Here is a 22,735-nt window from a genome sequence, read left to right on the forward strand (position 1 = left end):
TGTATTTTAATGAAATATACATATGTGGTACAAGGATTTTGAATATGAATTTTAAGTTGCATTTCTCTGGTCAGCAATCACAGCTGGTACATTGATTTCCCTGATTTCCTTGCTATCGATACACTTTTAATATTAATAAAATAAGGTAAAATGGCCAGTGAAGCTGTATGTTTAGGGTGCTTTATTGACAATCATGACTATATGTTACGCAAGTAGAGTCCTTAGCAGCCTCTGCTAAGTAGAGCTTTCCATCTGAGCAAACACAGATTTCATAGAGTCCTTGAGATCCATCAGATTCTCCACTTGTTCCTTGAAGCAATTTGGGCAGTCGTAAAGTCTCGGCATCAAGTGTAAGCTGAATAGAATAAAGACACCAATCAATTTGTGTAACAATAACCTACCACAAAAATGTGTAGCTGGTGAATGTTTGCAAAATATATACACCATATTCTATTCAAGCATTTCTCCTGAAACAATTCTATTTGGTGCAGGAGGGGGTTCCAATCACGGAAAATATTTTAGAAAATTTAAAAATTTCAGGTAGAAATTGCAGACAGTGTTAATTTGGCTTTAACTAGAATAGTTTAATTAATGTCTGAAATCCAAGAAGTTTTGCTGTCTGAATTCCAATGAAAATGAATTTCAAAAATTAAAACAACAGTCTTCTGCTACCATCAATCATTTACCTTCTGCAAGAATTTCAAGGTGGTGTACTGATCTTTCCCTTGTTACCTCCACAACAAGCCTATGAGATTAATCTGCCTGAAAGGAGTAACATACCCAAGACTGTCCTCTCAACTTTATGGCTGTGGAGATTTTTGCCTAGAGTTCCTTAGCCTTGTTTGACTGTGGGTAAATTGTGTGGATTGTGTGATGTAACTATGCTGTAATCCACTGAGGCTTGTTCCTGATCATGAAGCATATGTGTGTGCCTGCAGTGCTCACCCAGGTCTCACTGAACCAGGACTCAGGTCTGTAGCCATGACTTCTAATTTGCCACAATGTCACCAACTTAACACTGCTTTGTGGCCTCATGGAGAATTTCTCAGGTGCCCAATGAAATTTTCTTTTTGCATTTTGTCTGGACAAGATACCCAACTATACATCGATACAATAAACCACAGAAACTGCCAATGAACCATTAGATCTGGCTGTGACTAAAATCAACAGGAACACAACCCAGGCCAGCAACCTTGTCACTTCAATACCAACTGTAAATATCTCTTGAAGTTAACTAATAAATTCTTACCACACCATTGCTACTGGAAAGTATGATGTCCAAACGAGACAGGGCTTTAATACCTCCACCTGGAGCTTTAATATGAATCCCTTGTGGAGCATCCATGCTGAGAGACCGTGTGGGAGATTCAAGTCTGAAAGCAATGAGGAGAAGGGAGATATTTCAATAAGATATCTTTTAACTGCTCTTTCAGTGCAAGTGAGAGAGATTTTAATGGTAATTACTGCCAAGCAAGTATTTACTGTCATAGTATGTTAGAAGGTACAAGCGAGCTAATCTTCCTCTGATCTGTGATGGCCTGGGTCAGATGAATCAATAGAGTCATCGGGTCTGATTTGATAAGCCCAGGAATGAAAATAAAACATCCCTTTTTAGAAGCAAGGGTCAATGGACCTGACCAGAAGAATACGTAAGAACAGACACAGTAGAATAGCTGTTTGTTCCTGGTCCCAACAGGACTGCATTCCACACAGAAGCTCACTGCATTGGCAGCTGAATCTTCACAGAAGCATGAAGAACACTATCCAGCACCACACTTTGTCTCAGCCTAGTTGAGGAAGGGCAGGAGAGGCTGATGGCACAAATGGTTCTGTCCCCCATAGTTGAGGTGCACAGGACACTGCCCCTGCTTCTGCCCTGGCTGCTTCTGCCACCTGAGCTGGTTGCTTCACTCAGTCTAGTGATGAGTTTGGTACCTCAATTACCAGAAGTGGCATGCCTGCATACTCCTGTTGCTGAGGAGCTTGGATAGGAGGACACCTTGCACCCATCCTGCTTGAAGGATCCAGTGAGCATCAGGTTTGCCACTATGTTTACAGAGTGCTGGGCTTATGAGTGGTTCTGACAAACTGGGAAATACAAATGTGAGGTCCTTGAAGCTAAATGTGGCTTGTCAGAGACAATGCTGAAGACCCAACACTTCTAAAAGCATATTTTCAGAAATGCTACCAGTTCCATGTCCACAGCTAATAACCCAACAGAACTGGAGGTAGGGTCATAATATAATGGGAACCTACTGAACCTTCCTGTATAAAATGGGATCCAAATAAAATGGGATCCAAATAAAATGGAACCAGTTGGAATTTAATATTGGAAAGGTTGTAGAGTAACTTCTAAACTGACTTCGAGAGGAAAGACAACAGGAGCTATGAAACATCTGCTTTAGAATAACTTAGGAAAAACAGGTACCAAATAAATTTGTTATATTCTAATCTTCAGTTCTCATACTATGTCTCAAGAAGGAAGATGTGATCTTAGAAATCCTGCCAACGCTTATCATCAAAACTTGACTAAATATAAAACTGCTTGAAGTACATTAAATATAACAAATATTTATAAACTAATAATTGACAAACTGCAAATAAGACCTAATTCAAGCAAAACTACTTGCCCTCAGAAACAAATTATTAATGCAAGTTCCTTGAAAATCCAGTGCCACAAGGGGGCAGAAAAGGCTTACAGACTTCTCACTTGAGAGTAACATAGGAAGTTCACAATCCTAAATGCAAACAGCCAAAGTTAAGAACCTCTGTCACAAAGATTCTTAGGTGAGAGTAAAGCGCATGCTTACATTTTAATAGAAATGATACAACATAGGAACTTGAAAAAGTTAATTTCTAAAACTAGAATTACCTTTTTACAAATTCAAAAAGATGTGCTTGATGTGCTCTTTAATATGGCTATTCTTCAGGAACTTAACCATCACATTATTTCTGTTCCTTATATTCTTTCTTTCATTGTACTGCTAATTTAGGTATTCTTTGTCTATACAGGCGCCCCAGTGTTTACATTCATTTCTTAGGTTCGCAATGGTTCCCCTGAAAGTGATTGCACTGTATAGCCCTATCTGCTATGGAGTATCACTGAGCAGGTAGAATTGACTTTCTGTTGGATCCCAGAGGATGGTTTGAGAAAGCAAACAGCTGAGATGTGCATACAGAAACCTGATGCTTCAAGCTGTCTCATTATGGAAGCTTCAGTTCAGATCAGGTACTGGCCACTTTAACTCTTTCCCCATGAAATTGTGTGAACCACATACTGCTCTGGGACACACTGAAGTATTCCTGCCTAGCATGTGTTGTTGGGTATGTGTGTCTATCTGAGAAACTAGTCCGCATTCCAGATTACTCCAAACTGATCTTACTTTAGTTTCATGCTTGGAATTTGACTGTTCATTTTAATTTTTAAGTCTCTAGATTATCTAAAAAAAGCATTGAAGTATTTTACATACCTTTTGAATATGCCTGCCATCAGGTGACAGTGATATAAAGAAGCAAAAGAGCAAAAAGGCAGTATGAGCAGCAAAAGAATGTTTCAAAACAACATGTGGAAACAACTTAAGTTGAAACTGAGCAACAGTGTTTGCAGCAGGGCTAATGAACCTCTTGCAAACTGACGGCCAAAACTGATTTTCAGAGAAGTTCTTGGGGCCACATTCCAGTGGTGGCTGAAGCCAAAGCCAAAGGAGCTTCAGCAAGAGGGATGGGCCAAGACTACCAACCTATTTTAGCTCAAAATTTGCTAATACAATGATTTGATTTTTTTCTCCTCATCTTCTTGTTCACTGTTCGCATATGGAGCGATATATAAATCTTGTAGAGAGCTAGATTAATAAATTTCATTTATTGCTTGCTTGCTTTTGTATGCCGTCCTATTATACAAGGTCTCAGGATATGAGGTCTTAGGCATTTTGACAATCTTGAATGAGGGGGAAAATTGCAAACCATCAAAACTCAGCAGAGGAATGAGGTGAAGCCAGGAATGGAGAGTGGCCATCTGGGGAAACTTGGAAAGCTGCACTGGGACATCAACAGGCCTGATTTGGTCTGAGGTTTGACATTCCTGATTTACAGTCTTCCCCTCTTTTTCACTACTGAAAGCAAAGGTCCAGCACAATTGCAATGATTTCACATTCAATCTTGTTTATTGCAATGTCTTACCAGGAGCCTAGGAACAGAACCCTTTGTAAAAGGTGGGGCATAAATCCATTGCTTGCTGTCCAGTTGTGTTCCTGTGCTGCTTCAGGGCTCTTGAAGCATGAAGCTTCCATGGACAAAAAGGAGGGGAAGTGATTTTCACTCACATTTCCCCTTCCCTTGGCAGTTCTTTACTGCCTCTCCCACCTCATCTGGAATACTGTGTCCAGTTCTGGGCACCAAGATTGAAGAACAATGCAGAGAAATTAGAAAGCGCCCAGAGAGGAAGGCAATAAAAATGATCCAGGGCTTGGAAACATTGCCCTTTGAGAGAACCAGGTATGTTCAGCCTTGAGAAGACTGAGAGGGGGCATGATATCACTTTATAAGTACCTGAAAGGCTGTCACAAAGAGGAAGGACAAGATCTCTTCTCACCGATACCAGAGTGTAGGACACCAAATAAACAAGTTGCAACAACCCAGATTCAGGCTAGTTATCAGGAAAAGTTTCCTCACTATCACAACAATACAACAGTGAAACCAGTTGCCTAGAGAGGCTGTGGGCTCTCCCACACTAGAGACATTCAAAAAGAAACTGGATGGCCATCTGAGTGGGATGGTGCAAACTGTTGTCCCGCAACAGCAGGGAGTTGAACCTGATGGCCTTCATGGCCACCTCCTACTCTACTATTCTATGATTCTACTTGAGATGGCTGAGGGAAATTTTGAATTGTATGAGAGGTGCTGATGATGGCAGCTGCAGGAGAAAGGGGGAATTTGCAAAAAACAAAGCAAACAGCCCCCCCGCCCCCGCAAGCTGGATCCTATTGTGCTGATGGAAACCTTCACCAGATCAAAGAGCCATATGTCATTCGAAGAACACAACTGGATACAAACCATAAAGCCATAACCATGACAGCAGAAAGACAGACCTTTTCAATAATAGGAGATGCATCCACAGTGAAACCTCTTTTTAGCTTAAGCAGCCAGAAAATATCTCTGTGTTGCAAAACTAGACAATAATTGGTGCTTCGGATTCCAGCATACTCAGAGCTGTTTGTGTCAAGAATGAAGTCCTACACATTTAGAAAGGCAATTAACATCTTGAACATTTGCAGAATTCAGTATGGGGAGCACTGTACATTGTGGCACAATTAATGCATTAATGAAACCACTTAGCTGAAAATAAAATATATGAACTGACCCAATCCAATGACAAGGGATTCAGTGAATACTTTTATTCCCAGTAAGAAGTGCTAATGCAGAGTGTGTAGGCGTAATCTACCTCCTCCTATTTCTGGAGTATTTGCACAACAGATTCCTTCCTAATAAATCAGTCTCTCATGAAATTCAACACCAGGCTCAAAACCAAGAGACCATGCAATAGAAAGGGCCTTTATATCAGCCTTCTGATGTTACGTTCTCAGTTAGAATAACTAACACATGTTCAGAAATTAATATCACAGTACAGTGCCTTGCAGAAGTATTCACCACCCCCCTCTTTCACTTCTCCACGTATTGCTGCACTACAACCTGGAACGAAAATCAGTTGTTACCACTTGATGTAACACAGGATATTCAACACTGTGAAGGTGCAAAATATTTTAGTGTGGCACAAAAGTTTAGCAAACAAAAAGACAGACAAAAGTGTGTGTGTGTGTGTGTGTGTGAGAGAGAGAGAGGGAGGGAGGGAGGGAGGGAGGGAGAACTTCTGCAGGGCACTGTGGATAAAATCATATAGTTGTATAGTTACTTTTCCTAGACACAAATAGCCCTAGAAACTGTGGATCTTGAGGCACCAGTCAGATTAGCTTTCAAGACATGGTGACAGTTTTGAGACGAGAGAAAAAATAGATCTAACTTTGGAAGAGTAGTTTAATTTTTGCGGTACCTTCACTGCTTTAGAATACCAGGTAACCCAGGTTTTGCTCCAAAACTCCACTCAACAGGAACAACAAAACTTAGTGACAAGGTCTGTCACTGAAAACAGCAACTGCACATCACATTTTTCTTCCATAACATGAGCTATATAATGTTCCAATATTATGGAGCTGGGTAGGCACGGTGATATGCCGCACATTCCCATCATTAATATTATGGACCAAAGAAAAGAACTCAGTCTGGGTTTGCCATATGTTAGTCAACCTTCCTCCATGTCCCAGCAAAAGTTTGCTTTAAAGCACCTTGATTTGAAGGCAGTGCACCAAAGAGCTTTTAAATGACAGGCCTTGCAGATTCTGAGAGTAACTAGTTAACAGGACCTTAAATATTAAGCACAGGACCATGACTTTTGGTACCCTGCTAGGCTTAGAAGTGCTTTAGTAATGAGTCCTCTCCACTTCTTTTTCCTTAGCTAGAGCTGTCCCAGTATATCATCTAGTTAAATGGCTGTTGGTTCATGGCCCAACTGGAGCATCACGAATGTTTAAGTGTAGAGAGCACACTCCCAAAATTAAAATTTAAACAATGAATATGTACTTTCCATGATTTGTCATTGTGACAAACTGTATACGGCCACATGTGACCTGCTTGTGAACCAGAAAATATTTTGAGAGATAAAGCATCACCATGCTCTGCATTTTCCTACCCCATTATTAACACATTAAACACCACACCCAATTATATATGATACAAGAAGTTAAGAAATCAACCCTATTCATGTTGAAAATAAAACATGAACTTAAAAAATATCAAGTTCATACTCCTCTTATACATATCTTTGGTGTGGTCTCACTTATGTAACATTTCTCAGTTCTTGTTTCCACACCTAAGAAAGGACATTATAGAATTGGAAAAAGTGCAGAGAAGGTTAAATAAAATGGTCAAGCAGTTGGAGCAACTCCCCTATGAGCTACGGCTACAATAACTGGAATTGTTTAGCTTAGGAAAAAGACAAGTTAGGGGAGATGTGCTAGAGGTCTACAGAATTATGCATGGTGTGGAGAAAGTGGAAGAGATGTCATCCCATGAAGCTGACTGGTGTTTGATGCAGGACAGATAAAAGTATTTCTCCACACAGTGCATATTTAAAATATGGAATTCACTGCCACGGGGAGTAGTGATGGCCACCGGTTTCGATGCTTTTAAAAGGGGACTGAATAAATTCATGGAGGAGAAGGTTATCAATGACTACTGGCCTTGTTGGCTATATGCCGCTTCTGTTATTAAAGAGGGTATTCCTGCGTACACCAATTGCTGAGGAGCTTGGACAGGTGGAACTCTTGTACCTATCCTGATTTTGGGATCTTGTGGACAGCTGGCTTGCCACCATATGAATTGAGTGCTGGACTGGCTGGACCATTGGAAGACACTTTGGCTCTTCCCTCCCAGTCTGCTTTCCTTTTGTGCTGTGTGTTTTAGATAAATCTGAGGCTGGGACATCTTTGTAAGCCATTCTGGTAACTCTTTTTCCAGCTGAGGTGCAGGGTAAACTGCTTTAAATAAGCTTCCATCTTCGAGCCATGTTCTTACCTAAGCTCTTTAGCATTGCTCACACCTTTAACACCTTTGATAAGGGGTGTTTCTATAGAATGTTCACAAAGAGCTCCTTCTGGCCCTGAAACACAGGAAAGAGAAACTGGTTGAGGCCATTAGGTGTCACAGGAAGCAGAAAACCCACCCTTCTGTTATTAGGAGACAACAATCCTAATTACAAAGTGGAAAATTCCAGTAATGGTCATGCAAAACCAGGAAGTTAATCTAAGAGTGGATTTTTTCCAGATATTTCTTCTAAACCTCTATCTTGGGAGTGAGAAAGATGGCAGTCTTGGGCAATTGCTCTCACAGACCTCTGGCTGCATCCCAGTGGATTCAGAATTGGAATGTGAAACAATAAGATTGCAGAGGACAAGCTATGTCAAGATTATGAAATGGAGGAGGAGGAGGTTATTTCAACTGTGCTTCCCCAAACTGGGCAGTTTCTGGGAATGCTCCATAATTGAGAGGGGTCTCTGAGGATGAAAAATTCTCAGATGCAGATCAGGCCCCCTGCTCCTGCCCCCACCGTGAGGCATCAGTAAAGGGAGGGGGGTTTGCATGAGCAGCACATGGAAAGGAGGCATGCTTGCCTACAGAAGTCCCCTTCCAGGGCACGTTCAGTGAAACATTCTTGGAGGTAAACACTAGACTGGGTTCAACAAACTGCTCTGTGCATGCTCAGAGATCCATTCTGGGTGATTTGTACTTGGTAGCAATCAAGTTAGTTTGCAAGAAAAACAGTCTTTGGCTGGTGATTGTTCCAAGGAGTAGCCTTGGCTCATGATACTCTAAGAGTTTCCATGAGACTTTTGGCATGTGCATGTTTTTAACATGTGACGATCATGCACATGGGTTTCATGCTCAATGCATACTTCTTATCCATGTGTTGGGAGCCTTTGCCCAATTGTAGCATTCCAGTACGTGTACTCAGATTGGCTGGTATCCTAATTTGTTCTATTTTTAGTGCAAGGGTAGAGTAAATTAGGATTCAAGCCAATCTTTGCCAACTCCTCTATTTTATTTGAAGCACCTGCATTGCCTATGCCATTCTCAAAAGTTCATTAGTCCTCAGAAGAAGGTGTGAGGGGGCCTTCAGGTGGAAGTACAATCTGTGAGATTTGTTCTGCTCACAGAAGGGAAATCCAGTTACAGGTCAGTGTAACTCCCATGTAGGATTAGTGGATCTTTTGATCTTACACAGCTTTTATGTTCACTTGAAGTTGATGCGGCCAAAGGCAAGTTCCTGACACAAAACATGATGCTGAGTTGGTATCACAGGAATAAAAGCTGCTGCAAATTCTTGGAAGAACTCCAAGAATACTATTATTAATGTCAGCTTATAACACAATTCAGTATGACTGCTCCTGTCCCTTGAGACTTGCTACGGGCATCCTATGGAGGGCAGGAGGAACCTCAGTGTTTTGAGCTTGCTTGTGAGGAAGACAAGCTGAAGCTCCACCAGACTATATGGCATCTCAGCAGAGCATCACTCCTTCCCTCCCTGCCCCTCAGAATGTGCTGTTCTTCCAAATTCAGAACTTCACCTTCATCCTCAGAAAAAACTGCTGGCTGCAAAGGTAGAGAAAGAGTCAGTGTGCTTTTCTGAGGTCAGAATGGGACTCAACTTTTCCTGTGGCCTTAATCAGCACTGAGAGGACCACTTGATTACACCCTTCTTGAAGTTGAATTGAATGACTGTCTTGACTTTATTTTATGAACTAATTATTAATATTATAATAAGTATGCCCATGTATGAATATGGGTATAATTTTGAAGATATTTAATGGATGACACTTTAACTAAAACACACTTTAACTACTCTCGTATTAAACTTATGATCAATGAATTAATTCATCAATAATAATTGTTTTCTGAGGTATTTGATTGTACTTTCAAATGAAAACTTATTTCCTAAAGAGTATTTTGTGCTATTTTAGACTCAAATGCAAACCTGTGACTCGAAGTTTATCTGTACCAATCATAATTTCATCTTCAGTTGCTGTAAAAAGGTGCTTTCCATCCTGGTTCACAGAATTGATCTGAAATTCCTGACCATCGAACAGTACCATGTCAGGACCTAAAAAGTACATAAGCATTAACATTATTAAGAGAATTTGTATTAGTCATCTCTTCTAAAGTTACATATATAAACTGTGAATGATACAGCATATGCTTAAACAGTTTAAGACTCCCAATTGCCCATTGAACACAATGTGATTCTGTTAGATTGGCATCTGCTTTCGGCTTCAGGTTTCTTGCTTTCATTAGTGAAAAGGCAGGCTTTTCCAAACAAAATTGTTCAGGAAAATACTTTGGATGAAATTTGAAGAATGTGTACAGTTCTGTTGTGAAAATTACTAATCATAATAAATAAAAATTTGGGAATGTATGGAGCGAGAAAGAAAAGGATGTAGCAGGAAAGTGAATCAACTCAACAATGTTATGTTAGAATTCCAGATTTCATATAAATAAATTAAAAACCCTCTTATAGCACAACCCCTTCATATTTTTACAGAGGGAAATCCCACTGTGTTCAATTAATCTTGCTGCCAAGTAAAGATGCATAGCAGTGTATTCTTAATCTGCTACCTAATCCATATCTAAAACTATTATCTTGTTTTACTGATTGCATGAAAGGGACTCTAGGTGCCTTTTTGGCTGGCAAGTGAGATAAAAACATTTCAAGAACACAGTGCAACAGGTATGCCTCTAATGCTCCAAACCTGAAGGATTATGGGCATCCTAAGCAGAGTCGAAGGAGTGCAGAAACAAAGGTTACCCCCACGGTCTTGCCACTCTCAAATAGCTACGTTGGCCATCTATTTTGGTGCTTCAAAGGAGGATCCAGGGAGAGTGAGGTGCTGCCAGGACACAGTGTCGTAGAGGTGCCCATCTCCTTCCCTCCCTGCCCTCCGAAATGACCACAACTTCCTTCCCTACACCAGCTCCAAGAAGAAGAGGGAGATTTGAGTGTGGATCCCCAGCTCCAAGTTCACAGCTCCTTTTCAGTCTCATTGCTGGTAATCCAAACAATCCAACCTCCACCAACTGGGAACCAGAGGATTGCTTTGTAATTCACTAACTAAATAAAATCTCAATGTAACTTACCACTGGCATGTCATATAAAAATTGTTGTGTAAATTGGACCCTGATATATTTCTGTGAATAGCATAACAAATTTGATCAGGAACACAAAGATAAAAAGCAAATGGTCCAAATTTGGATTTTCCAGTAAAAGCATACCATGCACATTGCCTTCTCTAGTTAGGTGACCTGTCCAGGGCTATTGGTATGGGATCTGGATTCCAGCCATGGATGCATGCAACTCATCATGCAGTCAACATGTTCAAAAGGCAAATTAAACATACATTAAACCTACCTACACTTAACCTGCCAGTGACCTTCCCATCCTCATTGCGTGCATTTAAGGTCACATTATCAGTAGATTGTAAAAGTAGCAATGAGTCCTAGAGTTCAGAAAAAGAAATGCAAATTTAGAAAGTTTTCAGATGTTCTTTGCAGCAGCAGCTAGATATAATGGCTTCTTACATGTTCGCAATATCCTACAATAACCTTGGCAATGTGGTGGGCACACTGAGCTGCATGACTGGGATTCCTGACCACGCCTGGCTTTGTTTTCACCCACTACCTTCTCCCTCTCTTTGAGTTCTTGAGTTTTTTTCCATCCTTAGCAGTTGAATCTGTTTCATCTCCCACTCCAAGGATGCTGTGACCATTTGAACAGGAGAAGGGCACTTGCAAAAGCAAGCACCTCTTGTTTCAGTACTTGCAGAAACTCCTCTACTTCCCCCTGTCTGGTAAGGTATGTACCCCTGGAGATCTTATGTCTGGAAAAAATTACACATGTAGTAGTAGCACCCCCTTGAAGATTCTGGGACTCTCAGGCTCTGGGAGGGCCTGAGAAAAGCCTCCCACTACCTTATTTCTTTGTCCTATTTTTTTGTGCATGAGTTACTGGTCTTTGGGACCTTTATGAGGGTCATCAAGCTTCTCACTTGGAACATAATTACCCAGCTTTTTAATTATGACATCCCTGCCTGGTTCAGGCAACATGATAACCCACACTAAAGTTGAGTATGGGCTGGGTGTGAGTTGATATTGAACACAGGATTGTTGAAATGTGTGTTAGTGTGATGTCAGAAGCTAGCCCTCTAACCAATACTGCTTTATCAGCCGTTTTATGAAGAGAACTCGTAGTTCATTGCTGGACTGTGAGCTGTGGGTTGTTCGGGGTTAAGAAAGTATATTTTATTAATGCAGCTGGAGTTAGACTCAGACAGCACAATATGACCAGCCAGCCAACCTTTGAATGTGTTTTAGTGCTGCTTATGCCCAGCCATTGTGTTCTGTAGTTTGAATGGTCACTTCCTTCACATACTTCAACGAACACAGTAGACCCGCTCATAGTTCTGGTTCTGGTCTAAGTTTCATCCCTTGTGGCTGGATGTGTAGAAACACAAATCCACATTGCAGTCACATTTATTCCAGCTCTTCCTCACGTGCTGCTGAGTTTAACCTATGTAATATTGTTCATGATCATTTGTATACACCTGTTTTCAAACTTAAGGCTCAGTTCTGTGCAGGCATACTTAGCAGGGAGTCACACTCAATTAATTCAATTATGACATGACTGAATATTTGTGTATAATGTTGCAGCCTTACCTTTCTAGAGTGAACTTCTTTGGCATATAAAGGATATAAAAATTCTGACTCCCCTTCTAGACGAAGTCCCTCACTTTGAACTTCTAGGTATCCCATTCCAGTCTGTAATGATACAAACCCAAAGCAGTGGCAGCACTTGTATCTCTTTACTGATTTTAAAATGCTCTATAGGGAATTGCATCCATTTTTTCACACTTCTTCCTCGTGCAGAACATCTTCAGTTAACATGACGATGATGTTTCAAACTATACCACATGATGAAGATGTTACAGGCATCTTCAGGTGATGGAGTTTGGAACAAAATGGCATACCTAATCTGGCTAGGGATTGCAGATGTGCAGACGTGTTTCTGGCTGGATGAGGCACTGCAAGCACAATAGGTGCCTGCCGGGGAGACCCCTTCTGCAATCCACTGCAATGTCAGCACTGCAGACAAAAGCAGCAGTTGCAGATATCAGCATATGGCGGGCGGGTGGGGGGGAGCTTGGAGGGCAGGAGGAAGCCCTCCTCCCTTCTGAATTTGCTATCCAGGCATTAATGCTGATTGAAGAGGGCTACAGCTATCCCCAGCTACTTTACATGAACATGAATCTCCTTTGTCCCTCTTCAATGAATGGATTTAGATGTTTCACCAACACAGCAACACTTTGCTGAATAAGGCCCCTCAACAATTTAACCTACTGTGACATGGTGAAGACCATGCAAGGATTATAGAACAAATTTAAAGGAATGCAAGCAAATTCATGTTTTCACAGAAATACACACCACTGAATTCATTGAGGCTTACTTGCAGCTTTAAAGTAAGATAGAAGTGCTTAGGCTAGAGCAAAGAAAATAATAAAATGCAAAGCACAATACACAATAAAGGAAAAGCAAACAAAAATATAGTACTCCAAAGCAGCATAAAACATCAGGAGAAATGAAAGGTCTGGTACAGAGCAAAATCTTATCATGATGCTTAAAGACATCTGAGTAAGTACTAGAAGATTACACAACAAGAGTCAGGATAATTCCATTCCTGAGCATTGCCTGGAAAGACCATTCTGCAAGCAAAGGTCAAAACTGAGAAGACCCCAGAAAAGAGAGTACAAGTACATGCAGCATGAAAAAGGAAATTGACCAAGAGAAGAAGACACTTACTGAAGAAAACCACATCACTTTCATTATCCAAATTGTCAAAGCGAGATTCACAACTAGGATGATGATCAGGAGGAGGACAAGCAGATAAAGACAACGCTTTCGCCAGCCGTATATGCCAATGCTGTAGACATACTGAGGTTCTGGTCTTTGTAAGTTACAGCCTGGTGTTGTTGCAGTATATTCTTCACGTACCATCTGCTAAAGAAGAAACAGTTTTAGAGAATCATGACAAATATTACAGCTGAAATATTTAAGTAATCAAATTACTAGGATGCTATCCAGAGTAGCTGCCCATAACTCCCCACATTTGAAGCATTAAGGGGACCCAGTGGAAGGGGAGAGGAACACAAAGATTGGGATTGCTTCTGTGTTCCCCTCACTCTCCAGAACATTTAGAAAACTGAATGGGCATCTAAATGCTTTCCCCCTCCTTGCCAGGAGAAGAGGTTGAGGCACTCTCAGATTACTTCAGAGCTTTGCTCCTTTCCTCCAAAGATGGTTGTACATCTTCTGAGCCCAGCTAGTGTAGAAAGAACCACACCAAAGATGGAAGGGTGGGTCCTCCTAGGTTGGGGCCTAGCTCTGATCTGGATGGCATTTCCAAGGTTGGCACAGGACTATGACCTACCGTAGGGTTCCTGGAAAATGTCCATAGCATTGTGCCCTTAAATTTTAAAAAAGTAATAATATAATCAATCATTTATTTTATTTTTATTTATTTATCACATTTGTATGCTACCCCATAGTCAAAGGCAATGGATAGCAGCTAAGAAACAAAACAAAACCAGGTCGTTATAAAAACTGCCTATGGTAAGTGTTTCCCTTTTGGTTGGAAATGGTTCTCCTAAGAGGTTCTCTGCCATGACAGTGCCTGTATCATCTAAAGATAAAGATATAATCAATCAACATTAATTAATGCACTTTTAATCAGATGTTTGCACTAATGCATGAGCTATGTTACCAGAGTATCAGCAAATTATTCGTGCATAAATAGGATATTAATGCATTATCCCACTCATGTTCTCCATCAATTAGCCATAGCCATAGATAGCCTTTTCCTCAATGAATTTGTGTACTGCAGTTTTAAAACTGTCCAAGTTATTGGCCATCACAGTATCTTGTAGCAGCAAATTCCATAGTTTAACTGTGATGTTGGATGAAGAAGTCTTTACTTTTATCTATTCAGCTTCATTGGATGACCTGGAGTTTTAGTATTGAGAAAGTGGGGAAAGTGGGGCTTATCCCCAAGACACACAGCTTTGCAACCTCAGACAGATAGATGTGTATTTATATTAGCCAATTGCCATGGCAGCTGATATACACAGAATTATAAAATATAATTAATTTAGTGTTGCATCTCATTTTAGGAAAATGGGCTGCTGAAGTAGACATCCTCTCCTCATCCTCCAGAAAACAGCCTTTCCAGTCTACCACAAATGATGCACAAAGAGTTGTAGAGCTGCTGAATATTGTGAATCTTGTTTCTGGGCAGGGGAAGGAAACAGAATCTCTGGGAATTTGGAAGAGGCACTTCCATATGCACATCCCTCATGTCTGCGGAAGACAGATGAAGAATCTGACCATAACATTCAGCCATCATAGGTGGCCTTATTTTAATTGCAGCTGATTAAAATTTATGATTTGGGAGCATCCAGCACTGCTGTGCCAGTGATGCAGTCCAAGAACAAGCCACCTCCAACACAATGCCTGCAGCGCATGTGAGCGACCCAGATTTCCCCAGAAAATCCACTGCACCCACGTATGTACTAAAGGTTGCTTGCTCTAGGGCATAAACAGACTGTAACCAGATTGGTCTTGGGATAAGAAAAGGCACACAGAAATTTGAGGAGTGCCCAGGAGAGATAATAAAAGTCCAGTAATTAACCTTTTCTACAAAGCTCTGCAGAGCAAACCAAACAGCATCAGTGAGCTAGCGTGTTTCAATCCTGCCATCCTCACTTGGCCATACAGATTTTGAACTATGCTTCCTACTCTGAACAGTGCTGCCAAGGGCCAAATTTCAACAATGTTTTGAAATTAAAACTCATTTGTATTGCTTATCATAAAGAACTGTTAATTTTTAATTTTCCAGTATTCTATAGAACATACATGGATATTTATTGTTATACAGGTGGCGTCATCTCTTTAAACTTTTAGATGCCAACTGAAGACATTCCTGTTTGCAGGTATTTTGATGGGTGAATTGGTTGGATTTGAAGGGTTTTGAATGGTCTTTTGCTGCCACATTGTAATTTTAATGCCAGATATTCTATTTCATTAAGTATGCACATTTTTATTTTACTTTATCCAGGTTGTTTTAATTAGCTTAACATATGTTCCTATACATTATGTCCCCTCTCATCCTGATTATTTTACCTTATTCAATTTTATTATTTATTTTATTGGTTATTATATTTATTCGTTTTATTACTATCACTGGTTTTACTGGGAATTATGGATTTTATTGTACTATTGAATTGATTGCATATGTTGTAAGCCATTTTATGGCTAATGGGGCAGCATACAAATTGAATAAATAAATAATACACATAAAAATATACATTGCAACTATGTCTGTTCACTCTTTCTAGACAGAGAGCAAAGCCAGAGCAGAATTGGGCCAGCCTGGTCAGCTGAACATCGTCCCGAGTGGACAATGTGGGCTTCTCTCGAAGATCAACAGAGCTGAACCCACTCCAGAATGGGGCTTTGTTAACACCTCATGCTTCAGAGCTGTAGGAGAGACAGAAACCTTTTTGTTCTTTTTGTCTCCTGCAGATTTTTTTCTTTCTTTTATGCTGCTTTAACTTCTGTTTCTACACAAGTACTGAGCTGGGGGAAGGAAGGAATGTAACTGAGTACTGAGAAATTTACCTTCTATTCCTAAATCATCTTTTACAAGTTTTAACTTCTGTGCTTTCGGGAAGGATGAGGATGGACCTGGGAAATGGATATCCTTCTGATGCCGCCAGGCCCGGTTATGAATGAACCCTTAAGCTTTTTTTTTCTTAGACCCTGCATCTATACCTTTTACAAGGGTGTGCTCTTTCAATACAAATTGGGAAAAATCAAAACCCACCTTCAGGGGAGGGAGAACACAGCATATCAATTTCTTCCCCCCACCTGAGGACTCTTCTTGCAAATAAATCACACCCTTTGCACTAGGGACACACTGTTGTTTTCTGAGCAATGGCTCACAAAGAACTGGAGCCAACAAACACATTTCTTCTGGAGTCCTTGAAAATGTCAAGGCTGCTTCGGAACAAAGAAATATTGCAACTGCCATTCTGAACTTCTTAGGCTTGATCCCCACAGAAGGGAATTCCTACAATTTTCCTCCTGTTCTACCCAGAGATTTAAAGAATCATTGAGGTTTCCTTTAGCAACGTTCCAAACTATAAAGCTGCATAGCACGAAAAACATTGCATCTATTTTTCTGACATTTGACAAGTGTAATTTTCACCTAAGGGACTACTAGGTTTGCAAATATCACCCAATTCTGAAGATGAAGAAGGGAAAAAACCTTATAGCACAAAGCCTGCTATTTTGAACTTCAGCTCATGTTTGGAATGAGGTCAAAGCAGATGGACCCTTAATTGGTACAAGTAAAATTGGACCATTGTGCACTCGGCTGAATATGAGTACAAGTCCAAGTTGGGGGTAGGCAGGCTTCCCCAATTTATTTTCCCTCAGAATCACTATTTTTGGCAGTTTTCAACACAAAATACCCAAATAAGGTTCCAAGTATCTTTTTGTATAAACAGGCAAGATTTTAAAAACAACAAGCCTTTGTCTTTTCTCTAACCATGAATAACAATAATAATAGCACTTGGGGCATATTTAAGAAATGCTCAATCATGTATCCCTTAATTCTAAAATGTTAAGATAAGACCTACAGTATTCAAGGGAATGTACCTTGCCCAAGTCCCATGTGGTGGGCATTGTACAAGGTCTCTGTAGTACGGCAGTTCCACTGTCATATGAACAGTAAAGGGAATAGCAATCCTATGGCTCCTGGCATTGTCCAGACAGATTAAAGTATCTGCAAAACCAGTGTAAAATAATGTGTGACACTGTGTTGGAACACCTTTTGTTAGCTCATTGATTCAACACTCCTGTGACTGAAAGTTATTTTACAACCCCGCCTGTATTAAAACAGGACTGAAATGTAATCCTATGGAACATGTATCTTTAGACACTGACATTCCATCATGAATTCTGCCTTACTCCATATAATTTAAAAGTGTGACCTTTACTTGATTATATTCAACATGAATAAAACAATATTAGTTATATTTATTTTCATTTTGACCTTGGAAATGAAACAAATAATAATGAAAAGTTCCTAGCTGCTAAGAGGTCAGTAGACAGCGATCTGTTTCTTTGATGACGCTTCGAGAAAGCAGCCAGGCAGCATTGCTGGTTAATAATAGTTGCAGCAGCTGTGATACACTTCGAAATAACAAGAGTAGACCTCCTCTTTACTATTTAAAGTGTGTTCTGATAAGCTATCAGCAACAGAACACAAGGAACAGGGTTTTAAAGCACATGTTCAAAGGCTGGGGGAGAAAAGAGAGAGAAACAATTCCATTTGGTGGCTAGTAATGAAAAAAGCCATACAAAGTTCTTTGCATTTGCTCATTAAGAGGATTCTCTCTTGCATTGTTTTTTACTATGCTCTCTTTACAAGTCACCTGTCACTTCCACTGCAGCTTCCCACACCAGCTCCGCCTGATGCCCAGCTTTTTCGGGAACATTCTTTTTTAACTTGACCCTTTACCATACAACCCAAGAAGAGCCTTACTTTGTAGAAACTACAGCTAAAAGTAGCAATGCATTTCTGCACAGCCTCTATTGTTACTACAGTATAAAAGGATAAAAGCATAAAGAAGATGGGAAAACAGCTGCTATCAGAATGCTGCCACATTAACTGCCTATAAAATATTTATACACAACCTTACTTGTGAGCATGACTATGGGAGGTGATATCCCTTTCCAGAATCTAAAAAAAAGTCAGGCTTCAGGAAACAGACCCCTCTGGCTTCCAAGTCCCCTGCCACATTGGGGCAACTTGCACGCTTTGGCCCAACCAGTACCTGATTGTGTTTCTGTAGCTCTCTCAGCACTAATAGATTGTCCCCATCTGTAGTTGTACGGTTAGATGTCTGATTTCCATCTATGTACACATGCAAATGGTATGAATCACGTGAACAGGATTCTTGTAGACTTAACTAGATGATCTGTGCCATGCCTACATTTGGGACGAGCACAGCAGGTTGCTGAAAAGAGGTTCTGTTTTTGCACCAGCTATCTGGGAGGAGGCGAGGAGTGGTGCAGTGACCTTGCAGACGCCCAGACACAAAAGCATTACTCTTGGCACTGCTTCTTGCGAGCCAAACAAGATGCATGTGCTAGCAAAAGGGTCCCATGATACCTGAAAGTGTTTTGGATGGGACTACTCTATTACTGACCATCCCGGCTGCACCCCAGCAAAAGCATTACGTCTTGATTCTACTAAACAAGGTTCCTTTCCCCAGAGATGTGATGCTTGACTTATTTTATACAAACTTCCATTCTCTGTTAAAATCAACTGTGCTCTTAGATCTGTGCCTAGAAATCCATGGCATAAGGTACTCTTCACCAAATCAAGCCGTTACGTTATCTGTGGCCACTGCTGGATGGAGATAGCTTGGTCCTGGTAACATCCTGATTAGACTACTGGATGAACTTGCTGCTGCCCTTAAGTACTTCTTGGAAACCTCAGTCCATCTGCAATACGGCAGCCGGGAACTGCAGCATTCCAATTTTACTAGTTTTAAAATATCCAATGTCCTACTTGCATGCTAACTGCAACTCTGGAGGGGTGGAGAGATCATCTGCATTGGGAGTCATTGTGGGGAGGGGACAGTTAAGCCCCACTGTTTTGCAGACCCAATCCACTTGCCCCCCACCCCACCCCATGCATGCATTTGTGACAAAACACCAAGCCTGGTCCTCTGAAACTCATCTCTCTAATAAGCAGGGTGTGTAGAGTTTTGTCTGCTCTCAGGGCAGATAAACGCCCTTTGAGGACTGAAGCCAGAAGAAGGGGCTGCTTGGGGCAAGAGCTAAATGCTGATTTGACATTGTTCTCAGTGCTGACTGGGAATCCAAGAAGTAGTGCTGAGTGTGGGGAGAAATACTTTCAACCAGTTACTAGGCAGAACTTCTCTGCAGCTGCTCAGGATGAAGGATTCAACATTCATCTCCAATGCACGACTTTGTACCTATTGAATAGCACGGTGGTATGAATTCCTTGCACTTGTAGCTGAATGAAACTTTGTATTTTAATACCATTGCAGACTTCTTAAGTCATGCATGCTAGTATTTTGATTCATAGCTAAAACAGGAACAAAGGAATAGCCACAACATCAGGAGAGTTTCTCCCACAGAGCAAGTGGTCTTACAGGGCATCCAAAGGACCGTCTTCTAGTCCCTCTCAGTAGTTAGGGTCAGAAAATCTCACTTCATCCTTACCTCTGCTTCTGTTGAGCTTATAGGAAGTTTCTGTAGGGGAGAACTATCACATGTGATGCTCCTGCGACTTTGGAGACTGGCCCCAACCCTTGCAAAGTTACAGTATTTCCACCACACTCTTGCTCCTCTGTATGTTAAAGAATCCATTCAAGCCCATATATAACTAATGTAAGTAAAAATCATTATTAAATAGCATGATCATATTTTGGGAGAAAACAACAAAACAGGAAAACTGAGCAGAGAAAGAATCCACAGGTACCATTTAAATTAAACCATCACAAAGAGAATCCACTAGAATGACTGATCTTGATATTACCAATCTAATATGCAACAACTTGCAATGACATGAAATTAGTTTACTAAACTAAAACTTTCACCTTGTTTAAATAGTTTAAATAATTTATAATAATAAAAGCATTTTATTTAATGCTTGCTTACAGTAACAGTCCAGTGGCAGAAAAAGGGCAGATTAACAGAACTGAAAGCAGTGCCTTAACTTTTTTTAAAAAACCTAACTTCTTCTTATTGTCCATGCCACAATTCATAACATTTATACAGCCAAAACATACCGAAAAGACTTACCTTAGAAGATTTAATAATCAGTACAAATGGTTGAATTAATTAGGAACAGACACTTTCTGTGTTATAGAATGATTTTCTCCACTTGTACCCAGAGTGGAAGATATTTCAGGCGTGGCTGAACTTGTTTACATGCTTGGCAACATCTCACATTCCACTGCCTTTCACTGGCAGCACAGACTGGGCTAATTTTAATCTATGGCAATCTAAGTAGTGCTTTACTAATGCTTTAAGGGATGGAAAGCTTAACGCAATACTTATTTTCAGGGAAATTTGCACTTATTTACTTGATTTTTTTTCTCACCATACCCAGAGAGACAAAATATTAATTAAAAAGTGGAATCATTAACTATTCCCTCCAAAAAACCTCCTTATAGACTATCTGCTTAGATAAAAGTATGCTTAGATAAAAATGTTGCATGGTTTGTCATACAGATTTCAATGTCTGTATTATGTTTTTAATGTATGTATTATTTTATGCTGTTCTCACATTTTTACATTATATTTTACATATTTTGCTACGTAAGCTGCTTAGGTTCTCAAGAAGTATACAACTAACTTAAAGGAAACTCATCCATTGAATAGATAAATTCCAGTGGAGAAGTCAAACACAGATGCCAAGCATATCCTAAGTCCCTCCCTGAGAATGTGCCAGCACATGCGCTTCTGGGTCAGTTTATGCTAGCATTTTGCCTATTACTGTATCTGGGCCACACAATGCACTCCCCAACCTAAATGGCTACCCTAGTGGAGAGAGAGATCTACCTTACCAACCTCTGATCTGTGGCTGTGGAAAGGCCTCCAGCTGGTATAAGGTGAGATCTGCAGAACCTAAAGCACTACTCTTTCCCCTCACCAGAACGATGGTATTTGGGGAACAATGCCAGTCCTAGAGTTGTTAATTTTCTTCTTACTGATAACAATGGAAGGGATTTGCTTTTATTCTTTAAAAAACCAAAGCCCGTAAAAAGCAAAATACAATAAGGAAAAATAGCTTTACTCCCAATTTCTGCCTTACCAGCATGAACATAGAAAAGGTGGTTTCCTCCTCTATCTCCTCCACTGGATGGTTCCGTCAACTAACAAAACCAGATCCAAAGTCATGTCTCGGAGAGTTTGAACAACATTACTCCTGCCTCACCATTACATAAAGGCTTCATCCAGGCAAGTCTTGACATGGTTGCTTAGCTTAACTTCATTTTGTTTCTACATTCAAATTTGATCCAGCTCAGTTATTAGGGTCACCAAACCACAATCTGAAACTGTGGTTTGAAATTGGCTTGTGAATCTGAGCTCTTGTACTAACTGTGGCTATTGTTACATTCAAGCTTTACATCCTGCCTTAATCTTAGTTCATTGTGTAACTCCATTCTCACTGCCTGATTATTGAGATTCTAAGAGATTATTATTGGTACTTCCACATGCTTCTCAAGGCCTTTCACAGGCCTTTTCAAGTTACCTGGTAACAAGTTCTTTCTGGCTCACTTTTTAGCTTGACTATTTCATTCTGAAGAAGGCTTGTGAAATTTTAGCAAGGGATATATGCTGACTTGGTGCTGGGCAAAATCTTTGCTGGACAGACAGAAAGATAAACAGATGGGTCCTAGATCAAACCAAGTCAGAACTTTCTCTGGAAGCAAAAATGATGAATTGAAGCTGTCATAGTTCAGGCACATCATGAAAAGGTCAGATTCATGGGAGAAGACAATCATGCAGAGAAAAAAGAGAAAACGAACTATGAGATGGATTGATTCCATAAAAGAAGCCATGGCCTTGAGTTTACAAGAACTGAGCTGGACTGTCAAGGACATTTTGGAGAGCATATAGTGTTACCATAGTCAAAGACCACTTGATGGCATGTAACAACAATATTTTAAAAGCATACTCTTGCTCTTAGCAAGCTATGACAACAATTCAACAAATGAAATCCCAATCAAATGAATTTGATTGAAAAGCCTCCCCCAACTTCCACAAGTGCTACCCTGGACTGGGTGTATGGAAAGTCTGTAGGGAGACTTACAGTAGTTCTTGGCAGGGCTTGGAGAATTCCACACTCTCCTTTACATTTTAACTATGATATACTTCCCAAGGTTCATGTCCAGCAATATACTGGCTGGGAATGTAGATTGGAAGAATAGATATAAGTAACAAAGCTTGTAAAGGGTATTCAGTGCAAAAGACCTGC

General features: G+C 40.3%; 1 protein-coding gene across 2 annotated transcripts; it reads right to left on the bottom strand.

Annotated features, from left to right (window-relative positions):
* Positions 1-164: 164 nt before the first annotated feature.
* Positions 165-20,689, bottom strand: SGCG (sarcoglycan gamma). Of its 2 annotated transcripts, none has more exons than XM_044442074.1 (8): positions 20,554-20,689; positions 13,456-13,650; positions 12,316-12,417; positions 11,012-11,099; positions 9,584-9,709; positions 7,627-7,711; positions 1,250-1,373; positions 165-355 (listed from the first exon to the last, which is right to left on the bottom strand). In XM_044442074.1, exons 2-8 carry the CDS (start codon positions 13,648-13,650, stop codon positions 182-184), a joined length of 894 nt encoding a protein of 297 aa, XP_044298009.1. In that variant the 5' UTR covers positions 20,554-20,689; the 3' UTR covers positions 165-181. The 2 variants fall into 2 exon arrangements, with proteins under 2 accessions (XP_044298009.1, XP_044298010.1); XM_044442075.1 differs by having other exon boundaries at positions 13,456-13,653; positions 20,554-20,673.
* Between the last annotated feature and the right edge of the window lie 2,046 nt (positions 20,690-22,735).

The sequence above is a fragment of the Varanus komodoensis genome, unplaced genomic scaffold (genome assembly GCF_004798865.1).
Source record: "Varanus komodoensis strain SLA01 unplaced genomic scaffold, ASM479886v1 scaffold4, whole genome shotgun sequence".
Classification (NCBI taxonomy): domain Eukaryota; kingdom Metazoa; phylum Chordata; class Lepidosauria; order Squamata; family Varanidae; genus Varanus; species Varanus komodoensis.